The 13,195-nt window shown below is 39.3% G+C and overlaps 1 protein-coding gene across 6 annotated transcripts in view; it reads right to left on the bottom strand.

Moving 5' to 3' along the window:
* Window positions 1–3,544: 3,544 nt before the first annotated feature.
* The window catches only part of RPS6KA3 (ribosomal protein S6 kinase A3), a 118,147-nt gene continuing 108,496 nt past the window's right edge, over window positions 3,545–13,195 (bottom strand). For all 6 annotated transcript variants that reach the window (XM_087427544.1, XM_087427543.1, XM_004435187.3 and 3 more), the window contains 4 exons: window positions 11,707–11,783; window positions 11,061–11,178; window positions 5,529–5,669; window positions 3,545–4,540 (listed from right to left, as the gene is read on the bottom strand). In XM_087427544.1, the coding sequence (XP_087283670.1) occupies window positions 4,418–4,540; window positions 5,529–5,669; window positions 11,061–11,178; window positions 11,707–11,783 (459 nt within the window). In that variant the 3' untranslated portion in view covers window positions 3,545–4,417. The remainder of the gene's footprint in view (window positions 4,541–5,528; window positions 5,670–11,060; window positions 11,179–11,706; window positions 11,784–13,195) is intronic.

The raw sequence follows: 13,195 nt of genomic DNA, 5'->3' as shown, positions 1-13,195 counted from the left end.
CTTAAGAAAATTAAGTCGACTTAGTTACTAGAATTCTTTGAGAACACTCAGTCACATTGGAACCAGTTACAAGTCACTCGATCACACAGAATACAGCAGTGTCAAGAATACATAAAGCACACTGTAGATACAAATTCTTCTCAGCCATCCATATTTAGGTATTATCATTCTGTAGATTCTTCACTAGAAAAAGTGGTTAAGTGTGGCTCTGCAGAATACCACAGTCCCAAGAAAGCGAATTTCATTCCTTCATTAATTGGTCTCCACCAACGGTCATTTGGGGAGACCAGCAAAATGTAAGCAATCTGGAGGTGAAAAGAGGACTATTTTTATCAATTGAAATAACAATACTGAGTTAAGTCAACTGATCTGTGAATTGAATAAGGCTCAAAGTACACATCCAGTTTGTTAGTCACATGGAGCTGGACCTTTCGGAGGGACAGAACTCTAGGACTAGATTGGAATCTCCTGGTTTAAGCACCAAGGGTTAGCCATGGAACCCATCATATTTATTAATCACAGAAAACAGACCTTTCCTGACCCTTTACATTCCTGAGATATCTGTCCTAATGCCTCCATAAATCAAATACTCGATACCACCCTAAGAGAGAATTTTCTTTGTAAAATATAGTGAAGCAAGCTGAAAAATTTTAGGTCATTTATAAAGGCCAAGAAGTAGAGAATATCAAAGCCATGTTGAGATGTGTATTGCTGGCTTCCATGGTGGTTAAGCACATCTGTACCAAGGCCCCCAGATCTTGAATGTTTCTCTGCTAACTCTCAGCCCAGGCTGGACCTACCTCAGCCCCTTTCTTACCCAACCCCTTCTGCCTACTCGTGAAGCTTTTGCACCCCTCTCCCCCTTCAAGTCTTTCCCGGGCTAAGGGTGCAGGGCACAGCTAACAGGCCAACTCCACCCCCCATGATGTCCTCTGGCCCCAACAGCAACCACTTCTTAAAAATAGACGGGAAGTGGTTGTCCCAAACCTGCTCTTTGCAGACCACCGCATGTGAAATGTGGAATCTCTACCACATACACATTACACCCTCTCCAGACACTCGCTAGGTGACTTTTCCCACACGTTAACCTCACAGCATCTCAACTCTGTGCCTTGTCAAAATTATTGCATTTTTGGACTTTGGGGGTTGCTTGTGAATAAATGAATCCATATCAGATCTGCGAAAGTCAAGGGTCTGTTGTACTTAGAAAAAAAGACATCTCTATAAATTAGAAGCTGAAATGATTTATATAAAAAATTAATAGGACAAAAAACTTACCTTAACACCATCACTTGAAAGGGAAGATGTAAGACACATGGTCGTGTAATCCGTATTTTCCAGTATGTGCTTGGCAATGTTAAATGCAATCTACCATTCTGGATATTATTTTGGATTATAAGCTAAGAGGAAGTTTGTAAAAGTGACCTGATAGTTTAGCTCCTTTTTCACGTTGAACTATCTTTAAGACTGAACTAAAACCTCCTGGGAGAAGCCCTGGTAACCAGCAGCACTAACTGGTGAAGGACCTCACTACCACAACTATCGGGGCCTGGAGGAATTGGTCTTGGAGAAATTCATGGAAAGGTTAACCCAGCACAAGTACTACATTCTGAGCACACTGTTGGCCAAGTTTGTCTGCTCTAAGTCAAAGGCAATAGGAACACCAGAGCCACAGATGAAATAAATTATGCTTATGAACTGCTTTTTAGGCAGAAAGCCTTCAGTTTTGTGAACATATAACTTGCTTTTCTCCAATAAAACTGGCAGGTGAACTAGGCAAAGAAGGCAGTATTTTTGAAAGCAATAAACTTGGCATTCATAGACCAGTAGAGGACTGCCCCGAGAAACATGTACTTTTTGAACAACTCAGCTCCTGGTCAGGTGATAATATTAAGGGAAGGCAGCAGGGTGTTATGAGGGAAAAAAAATGATTGGGACGTTAAGGATTCTAGTCTTTGCTTTGAGTCTCAGGTTCATTACATGCAATATGAGAAAGGTGGACTGGAAAATTTATAAGGATTTACACATTTACTTCTGGTTCTAAAAGACTGATAGACAATACACCTAAGCAATTATGGAATAGCATCAGTGTCAAAATCTGAAAATATATCTTTTTTATGCCCAGTTACATTTACATTTTAAAAGTGACAAGAATTTGGGATGACCATGGTTTGAAACACTGAATAGAGCAGAGAGAAAGGAAAAAAAAAGCTTTCTTTCCAGCCGATGGAAAGCAGCTTTTAATAGTTAGCATCTATATAGTCAAGAATTTTAAAAAACTTTCCCTATCTAGATCTTCTGAAATCCCTTCTCCTATACATTTTTTTATTTAGAGGATAAACTTACATTTGATTTTTATGGAATAATTATTTTGTGTCACTTGGGCAAAAGGAATGCCATAGATTTTCCCTTTCTCTTTAATTGCATAGAGGAGAAATTAAGCAATAACAAGTGGTTTCCAAGACATTTAGATAGACCATGCTTTCTTGGCTTTGTACTTTCAGGGGAAGATTTAAAGCTTCTGGCAGGAAAAAAAGATTTCTGATGTAAATGGCTTAGTACATGACTAAGAAAGATGTTTGGGCATGTTCTCGTTTTTGTGTGTGTGTGAGGAAGATCAGCCCTGAGCTAACATCCATGCCAATCCTCCTCCTTTTGCTGAGGAAGACTGGCCCTGGGCTAACATCTGTGCCCATCTTCCTCCACTTTATGTGGGATGCTGCCACAGCATGGCCTGACAAGTGGTGCGTCACTGCGCGCCTGGGATCGGAACCCGGGCCGCCAGCAGCGGAGCGCACGCACTTAACCCCTACGCCACGGGACTGGCCCCTGGGCATGTTCTTAATGAGGTAAGTTAAATCACTTTTTCCTTGCTCATATTTTTTTCATATTACCTATTGATGTATGCTAGGGAGCTTGGCAAAGATACAGGTATAATGGATACAGAAGTTTTGTTAATTGAATAAAATTGTGCAAACTACCAAATTAGATGTAGATAACGAATATTGTAATCTAAGCAGATCCAGTGACCATTAACTGATCATTTCTGAAGTTAAAGGAAGCATTATATGGCTATAAATCATCAGGAGGAATTCAGAAAACACTTAATGCTGAACATTCTCTTAGCCTACCTTGGCTAGGATTTCAGGTTAGAACAGATATTGTTTGATCAAGAATGTTTTATTCCCTAGAATAAGAAAGTTTAAATCCAATTCTATATAGAGGCCCGTGGCCTTTATTATATTCAAATTAGTGTTTAATATAGAGCATCGTAATGGGATAGAACTCATTATGATTTACCTTTTTTGCAAAAAAGCATACTTTTCTTGCAGGTATACAAGAACAGGTATCCTGTTATTCATATGCTAAATTCTGCAATTTGATCTATTTAAACATGAAGTATCCAGGGGGACTTGAATGATCTGTTGCTAAATTTTCCTTCGCCAATCTCTTCACCATGACTCTCAAAGGCCTTTGATGTTTGTTGGCAAAATACCAAATTATATGCCAAATACTAAGTAGGGATACTATTTAAGATTAAAAGTGCAAGGACTACTTCCTTTATTAAGGAAAAAAGAACCCTAAGGAGTTGCAAAGTATATGGACTAACTTCATAGGTGTACTCTTGATGTCACGCCACACACATATAACTTTCTCTACCATAACAGCTCTCTAGGTTAGTCTGACAGAGCACCTGACTTTAAGAAACAAACAAACGAACGAACCAGTGAAACAGACATGGGGAAAGATATGTACATTTTGGAAGTATTACATTCAACAGCTGTTCCAAAATCTGGCCATTTTTAGGGCTGTCCAACAATACCGTTAATCCAGGTGAACTATTTAACCAGATTTAATAGTCAATTGATTAATAATAATAGATTCCAAGTTAAACAAGGCATGTATACATTAAAGAAAGCAGTACAGAAATGTACTGTATATGAACTGTTTACAAAAACATACAAAATGTTGGATGGCACAAGGGATACAGTGCTAATATAAACGGATTGTTTAAGCTAAGTGCTTAACATAAACTGTCCATCCCTATAACTAACAAAGAATATTTAAGGGACATGAAATATTTCCTATAAAAATAATGCTATATGGTGTAGAGTACTTTATTCAGTGTATTTTTAGGTGGTATTCATATGTTCATTATTCTTCTTGTTGATTCAGTGAATATATCTTCGTCATGTTTCCATTTTCATTTCATCCGAAGCTCCAGGAAAATCTAACTTGCTAACAATCATTTAAAGCGAGAAGAGACGAAAGCAGGAGCAGCAGCAGGAGCAGCAGCATTATGGGTACCAGCTGGGACAGTGTGTGCTTGCAGGTGTCTCTCAGATATGTGCTCCCTGTCGCCAGAACTTGTGCTATCAGCTTACACCATGGTACCAAATATCTCACTGAGGTCACTTCACAGGGCTGTGGAGGTGATTTTTTTAATACCTCTCCGCTGAGCAAGAGTAGAGCGGCCTACTGGTTCCAAAACTGGTGACTGATTACGGTTTAAAGCAGAATACGTAGCTGCCATGGCACCCTGAAAACAGGAAAGAAAGGTCACAACAAAAATGACAATGAGTAATCACATGTACACAGAATACGAAATGAATGGGCCGGGCCCGTGGCTTAGCGGTTAAGTGCGCGTGCTCTGCTACTGGCGGCCCGGGTTCAGATCCCGGGTGCGCACTGACGCACCACTTCTCCGGCCATGCTGAGGCCGTGTCCCACATACAGCAACTAGAAGGATGTGCAACTATGACATACAACTATCTACTGGGGCTTGGGGGCGGGGGGGGAAAGGAGAAGGATTGGCAATAGATGTTAGCTCAGAGCCAGTCTTCCTCAGCAAAAAGAGGAGGATTAGCACGGATGTTAGCTCAGGGCTGATCTTCCTCACACACACAAAAAAATAATAAAAATAAAAGAATACGAAATGAAGGTTTTTTTTCACCAGCTAATTTCTTCATATGCAAATTTATATAGATTTTATTAGACTCATAGTGAAAATAACCACACTGGTCAAATCTTCTGATTTAACTAAAATTCAAGAGGCCAGTGTGGGAAGTTGAAATTATGAATGAGAGAGGACAGGGATGGGCTCAAAACGAGCAGTCCTCACTTTTCTTAGGACTACTCAACTCTTTTTTTTCTTTGCAATCCTTGCATATGAGAGGCAGCAAGGCATGCTCTTTGCCACGGTGTTTTGCCACTGCTGACAACCTCAAAGAGTCTGCTTTGGGTTGTGCATAAGAAAGACAAGCATAAAGAAAAGCTAGGAAATCCATAAGCTTATCTGACTGATAAATTCAGAAATTCAGAAGTCATTCTTAAACTAGTTTTATTATGATATTCTCGCATGCCTTGATTTTTCTTTTCTAAATCACCCACTGTATAAGAATCCCACACAAGAATTGGATGCAGACTGAGAGGGGAAGTGAAAGGGAAAGGTGCTGGGCACGGACAAGTTGTCTCCTAGTCTCTCCTGGAGGACATGTGGAAGACAGTGCCTGGATGGGACTGCTCACCTTGACTAGATGCGGCGCGTCCTGTCTGTTCAGTTGGTATTGCGGCAGCTGGTCCCAGTGGACGATCCAAGGGTGTCTGAGCACAAGGGCAGCAGTCAGTCTCTGATGAGGGTCCACATGAAGCATCTTTGACACCAGGTCCTGTAATGGGAAGAATAATAATAAAACAAGCTTAAACCTTTTTGTTTGTTTTCTATAGCACTCAATACTGCTGCACATTCTTACTTAGTTTATAAGACACTATTTTTTTCCCAGTAGCAGACCTCTGGGCTCAAAGCAATTTGGTCAACATGACAATTTGTTTAAAAAAAAAAAAAGAAAGGCAAAAACCTAAGTGTTTTCTCCTCCCTGAGTAACGGTAATTTGGGTGCATTACAAAGGGTAAATTTACCACATTTTATGTATCTTTAAGTACTTTGGCTCTTTTTTTCCCTCAGATATTCTGAGTTTTCTGCATTTTTTTTAGGTTTATTTCTAAGTAATTTTCAGCTACTTAAGACTTTTTTGTACTGCTGGTAATACTGAAAAAGCAGAACGTAACTGTCCAATAATAGGAATTTAATTGGAGGGCCCTAAATACCCCCCCAAAAGATTATAGAGTTCTTTTTATTTTTTTCTACTTCAAAAACAACTCATGGGCATTATAGAAAAATCAGAAACACAGAGAAGCAAAAGAACATGAAGAACACCCAGAAACCCACTCTTCCCCAGAGACAAATGCTTCCTATGTATCCAAATGCTTTCCTATGCATGGACTATAGATCCATATAACTGCTATATAGTTTTATACTCTTCAAAATAAAACAATTGTGATTTATAAAAGCTATCTACCACTTGTTTAATTTTTCATTCAAAATATATCTATTGAGTATCCATTAAAGGCCAGGCACTCTGCTAGGCATTGGGTATTTAGCAGTGAATAAGACAGAAATGAACTCTGACCTCACGAAGTTTTCAGCCTAGTGAGGGAGAGACAAAGAATCAATTACAAAGCAAATAGTAAGTTCTTTGATGGGACGAATAAATACGAGGTGCAGCTAGAAGAACACAAAGAGACACCTGAACTGAACAGCGTGGGGTGGCTTAGAAGTGACTTCTTTAGGGGCCGGTCCAGTGGCGCAAGCGGTTAAGTGCGCGCGCTCCGCTATGGCGGCCCGGGCTTCGCCGGTTCGGATCCCGGGTGTGCACCGATGCACCGCTTGTCAAGCCATGCTGTGGCGGCATCCCACATAAAGTGGAGGAAGATGGGCACGGATGTTAGCCCAGGGCCAGTCTTCCTCAGCAAAAAGAGGAGGAGGATTGGCAGATGTTAGCTCAGTGCTGATCCTTTCACAAAAAAAAAAAAAAAAAAGAAAAGAAGTGACTTCTTTAGAGGAATGTAAGACCTGAAGGATAACCAGGAACTGGATTAGGGAAGGGGGAAACAGAACATTTCAGGGAGATAGAATGGAGTGTGTTCGGAGGAAAGCCCTCAGGGGCGAGAGAACATGCCACAATTAAGGAACTGAAAAGAGTGCAATGTGGCTGTAGCATAAATTGTAAAGGAGAACGTGGCAGCAGATAAAGTGGGGGAAGTGAGAAGGCACCCGACCATGAAAGCCCTTGTAAGCCATATTAGCAAATTTGGGCTTTTTCTAGAGGTGATAAATCATTTAAAGCAAAGGAGTGATGGGGTCAGATTTGCACTTTAGAGAGATTACACTCACTAAGTGTAGAGGAAAATGGATTGGAGGGAGCAAGCCTGGAGACTCCAATTAGAGACTGGCGAGAGATGATAGCTTGAGCGGGGGTGGGGTGGGGTGGGGGGTGGTGGTGGAAGAGATGGAGATATATGGATGGAATTGAGGTACTTAAGAGAAAGAACCGGGGGCCGGCCCCATGGCTTAGGGGTTAAGTGCCCGCGCTTCGCTACTGGCGGCCCGGGTTCACATCCCGGGCGCACACCGACGCACCGCTTGTCTGGCCATGCTGAGGCGGTGTCCCACATACAGCAACTAGAAGGATGTGCAACTATGACATACAACTATCTACTGGGGCTTTGGGGAGAAAAAGGGAAAAAAAAAAAGGAGGAGGATTGGCAATAGATGTTAGCTCAGGGCCAGTCTTCCTCAGCAAAAAGAGGAGGATTGGCATGGATGTTAGCTCAGGGCTGATCGTCCTCACAAAAAAAAAAAAAAAAGGAGAAAGAACCGACAGAACCTGGTGGTTGACTAGAGAATGGGAATTGGGGAGATGTTATTCCAAGTACTCCTCTGCTACTAGATATTTACTGTTGCTTACTTTTAGTTATTAACAGCTAAGAACAAGAGTAAGCTACTCTAACAGAATTAGAAATAAAAAGAGAAACAATTAGGGACCTCCCCTTCCAAATTCTGAAAGTGGGTAAACTGCTTCAAATGCATAAAAGGTTGCAAAACTGCCCAGGGGCACGATAAAACTCTATTATAATTTTAATCACATCTGTGTGTTAACCAGTGCACTTTTGGCCAAGTCACTTAGAACCACTTCTCCTACTGCTACCCTTCAATGGCTACTCCTCCTAAGCTTTCTCTTTAAATGGTGGTGCTTCCCTGAATTCCTTCCATAGCTCTCTTATCACTCTGCTTAGATAAACTCATTCATGCTCCTGGCTTTAGCTACTATGGATGATAACTCCTTCAATGTCCACTCCAGACTTCTCTCCTAAGATCTACATTCATATAGCCAGCTGCCTAATGGACATATATCTCTTAACTAAATATCAAAGAAGCACTTCAAATTCATAATGTCCAAATTTGCAATCATCACTCCTCTCAAAACTACTTCTTTTGTATTCTACATCTTGGTGAAGGACACCATTACCCACTCATTTGCCCAAGGTGGAAATGTGGACTGCATGCTTTATATCTGCTTCTCTCTTGCTTTTTATGTCCAATAAACCACTGAGTCTATTCTGCCTCCTAAATTTTTCTTCCATTTGGCTCAAATCCCACTATAACTGCTCTAGTTTAAGTCTTCATCATTCATGACCTGAAATATTGCAAAACCTTACAAGTAATGCCCCTAATATTAAGTCAGTGAGAACTGAATGAAATAATATAGGTAAAAGTGTTAGCACAGTCCTTGGCACGTAAGTCCTCAGTAAATGTTCTTCTCAAAGCCACATATGGCCCCTAAGACTGATGACACTCACATGTACAACTTGCTCTCGAGGGGACACACCAGATTGATAGAGCCCTCCCTCCCCATTTTGTGGGTATTTACTATATTACATCATGCTTGTAATCATGAGTCTTACCTGGACAAATTAGTAAAAGTTATTAGTAATAATGTGGCATTTATAAGATAGGCTGTGAATTGGATGCAATTTTTTGTGCTCTATTTGTCCTCACCTGTCTTTCTCTTTCACTCAAAAAAGCATACTAGAATGAAAGTGAATGAGAACCAAATTATAGAAATTATAGAGATAACCTTGACTTGCTTTAACTTATTAAAAAAGCAGGCAGTGTGTAGGCTCTGATACTTTATATGGTAACATTACTTGATATACCTCCCAACTGATCATGACCAAGTTTGTGACAGACTCCATGGATAAGAGTTACTGCTCCACAGAGTGAACTTGAAGAAGGAAAATCTGATCGTTACAATGCTTAATATTTTTCAACAGTTCTCAACATCTAGTGTAAACCCCAAATCCTGAGCATGATCTATAAAGCCTTTCATAATCTGGGTTCATTGGCTACCCTCTCACATGTACCCTGTACTAGTCATATATATCAAACTCCTTGCAGCTCCCTGGAGGCATTCTGCCATTCCCATGCCGTCATGACCACAAATAGCATGTGCCGTCCCCTCAGCCTGGGATGGGCTATATCCTTCTACTCCCCAAAGCTGCCTGACAAATCCCTTTGATGCTTCTGGAAAGCCTTTCCTGAAATCTTTTTGACTGAGCATCATCTGTGAACTTCTTTAGCACAGAAAACAAACCACTGTAACAGCACACGTGACACTGTACTGTATATTTTTGGCCATCTCTCAACTAGACTGTGAGCTCCCTGAGATCAAGAATACTATATAAATCACATCTTTTATCCCTGGAGGCTTCACTTATTAAGCACATTGTAGGTGCTTAACACATGAATTAAAAAGGAAACAAGTGCTCAGAAAAATGAATTATCTGGTTTAAGAAATTTTATTGTTAAAAAAAAGAGAAAGGCTAATATTTCTTATTTATTTATTTATTTATTTATTTATTTATTTTTCCCCCAAAGCCCCAGTAGATAGTTGTATGTCATAGCTGCACATCCTGCTAGTTGCTGTATGTGGGACGCGGCCTCAGCATGGCCGGAGAAGCGGTGCGTCGGTGCGCGCCCAGGATCCAAACCCGGGCCGCCAGTAGAGGAGCACGCGCACTTAACCGCTAAGCCATGGGGCCAGCCCTAACATTTCTTTTTTTTTTGCTGAGGAAGATTCACTCTGAGCTAACATCTGTGCCAATCTTCCTCTATTTTCTATGTGGGTTGCCACCACAGCATGGCTGACAAGTGGTGTAGGTCCGTGCCCACGATCTGAACCCATTAACCCAGGCTGCCAAAGTGGAGTGCACCGAACTTAACCATCAGGCCATGGGGCAGCCTCCTAACATTTCATTTTAAATGCAGTTATAAAACCAAGTATTATCTACACAGACATTAAACTGGTTAACTGAGGCTTCATCTCTATGCCAAAAGTATCTATATATATTTTTGACATGCCCAGATTTACTTAAGCAATCACCTTAACTCAAGCTTCGACCTCTCAGAAAAATCAGCAAGCACTTTTACCAGTATGTACCTTCTTCATCTCCTCTATGTTTTTCTTATTTTGAAGTAGAAAACTTTGCTCTTCTTTTTAAAAGAGAATTTTCTATGAATAAAGTGAAACTAGAGCAGAGTTGGAAAGCAAGTCAGTGCTAGTCAGGGGATGGCAGATTTTCCAGTGAGAAAGGCTTCTCAAATGGATTTCAAGCAGACATTACAAAACTATGCTACTGTTTATTGTGAAAGAGATGAGACCCCTTTCTTCATAATATGGACCAAAAATAGAACGTGGTATAGTTATTCTAGGGAACAAGGGCTTTGGAATCAGCTGTTTAGTTTGAAGCGCCCCTGGTGTGCCACAAAGTTCACACTAAAATTCTGGGCCTTGGTTTCCTTCTGTGAAATGTGGATACTACCACCTACTTTCCAGGATTGTTAAGAGGATTAAATGAGATAATTTAGGTAAAATGCAGTGTGAGGCACAGAGTAGATACAAATCATGAAGACTGCCACCATTATTATTCATCACGTTTGTCAGTAAGAAGTAGCTTTAGATGTATAGATAATAAAGCCAAACCAATGCCTTCTGGGAAAGAAGCAGAATAATTGGTCCCTTTTTGAGTTCAAGTTATTTGGTAACATCACTTTAAAATAATACTTTATAAACAAAAGTTTCTAACTGACATTATTTCTTCTTACCAGGGATTATGAAAAATTATTTCCTCAAAAGCTTATAATAGGAAGCCATACTTACCTTTGCTGTGTCTGAAACAGAATTCCAGTAACCACCACTGAGTGAGAATTTTCCGCTGCCTATCCGTGCCAATATTTCCTCTGGTGTATCATCAGGGCCATTTGCAAATGGAGTGTAACTAATTTATAATAAAATTAAAATGTTAATGAATAAAATTTCTTTTTGGTTGGTAATCTATACTTATTTGCAGTGTCCAAAAGTACTCTTGAGTAATTCAATTAATGTAATACTTTATTGAAATCTACTAAAGTGAAGAATATCAATAACACGAAGCTCCATAAAGCACCAAGTCAAGGTATAAGTTATAAAATATTAATTAGACTTAATATACAATAGTGTAAATATTTTTAAGATACTATAAATTATAGAATAAAATATTTAAAACGTATGTTTATGATATAAAAAGAGTAAAAAAAAGATATGGAAAAAATCAATTTAAGACCTCAAGGCATTAATAAATAGTACATTATAGAAAATCAGTAATGATACAGCTATAAATGTGATACATATACAGGATTTTATTATTAAATAACATGAGAAAACATGGGAAGAAAGATATTACCACATAAAGATTAAAAAAATAAACCTAGATATTTTAAGCAAAATATTGATGAATAAATGTTTACAACATATGGTACACACTCACCCAGTAAGCATTGTATAGAGGAGGACACCAAGACTCCATATATCACAAGCAGCATCATAGCCTTGTCGTTTTAAAACCTAGGAAAATTAAAAATTAGTATTAACACACCACTTTTCATTATACAGATTTCGATAGGCTGTGAACTGAATTATATCTCCTAAATCAATGCATAAGGAAAACCTCAACAGAATATGATTAACAAACAAGGCAATATATTAATCCTATTCTAGAACTTTATACTACTAATAATCCATGTATATAAAATTAAATTTTGGTATTTGAATTAACATTTATTGAATGCTGCTGTGGCACACAAAGGACTATAAAATAAATTGAAGGTAAGTTTCTTATTTTAAAAATATTTATATTTTGCATGGGGCTGCAGAGATGGTTACATAAAACAAGACTTTTAAGAACCCATATAACTTAGTACAAATGATATAGTGTAAAACCGTACTTTTATATACATATATAATTTGATTCACTCAAGCATTTAATAATCATCAACTATTATCAGGCATGAACTGTGACAAATACAAAACAACTCTGGTTTCCTTAAGAAAATCAGAATCTGGCAGGGGAAATAAACATATACATAGTTAACAATTAAACATGATAAGTATGACAACAAAATTATGTCTAAAGTGCTATGGGTACAAAGATGAGGAAGCAATTCATTCTTGATATGGGGAGAGAAGACTAGGGAGCAGCCTGCTTGTATTGGGCCTATAAGTAAGAATTCAGGAGGCAAAGGGAGGATGTGGGGGAGGGCAGAGGACACTCAAAGGGCAGAGGCAAGAGAGCAGAGCATGCTTAGCGACAGGCAAGGAGTTCAGTGTGGCCAGATCTCCAGGTAGGGGATACTACAGAGACTGAAGGGCTTTTATAAATATGTTGTGAAGGAATTTAGTTTTTTTTCCTGTAGGCAATCAGATATCATTAAATCATTAAACAGGGAAATAAAGTAAGTAGATGTGTATACCAGAAAGATAACTGAAGGTATAGAGGAAATGCCGGCAAGAAGAGAGACTGGAGACAAGGCCATCTGATAGGAGGCAGTTTGTAGCAAACTAAGTGAAAGGCTGTGAGGATCTGCACTAGGGCAGGACATGAAGAGGAAAAGACAGAGATAAAACAGGAAGGACTTAGTAGAGACTAGCCATATATGGTAAGGGAAGAAGGGGTCTAAAATATTTAGGAATCAGAATGGAAATGATTTGGCGACAGACTGGATATGGAGAAATGATAGAGAAGGAGGATTTCAGAAGGACTTCTAAGTTTTAACTTGGACAACTAAATGGAGCATTGGAGACATAGAGTTAAAAGGTCAAGTTTAAGGAGAGTTTAATTGTGGAATATTTCTGAAAGAAGATGAATTTAGAGGTAGGTTTGGAAGCAAAAATATTCCAACGTGCCAAGGCATAACAGCTACATGGTGATTTCAGATTGCTTGTACGACGCAGGAAACACTCATGAGGAAAAGTGAGAT

This window comes from Ceratotherium simum, chromosome X, assembly GCF_057802395.1.
Source record: "Ceratotherium simum simum isolate JZ-2026a chromosome X, ASM5780239v1, whole genome shotgun sequence".
Classification (NCBI taxonomy): Eukaryota; Metazoa; Chordata; class Mammalia; order Perissodactyla; family Rhinocerotidae; genus Ceratotherium; species Ceratotherium simum.
This window is presented reverse-complemented; position numbering and strand designations above follow the sequence as displayed.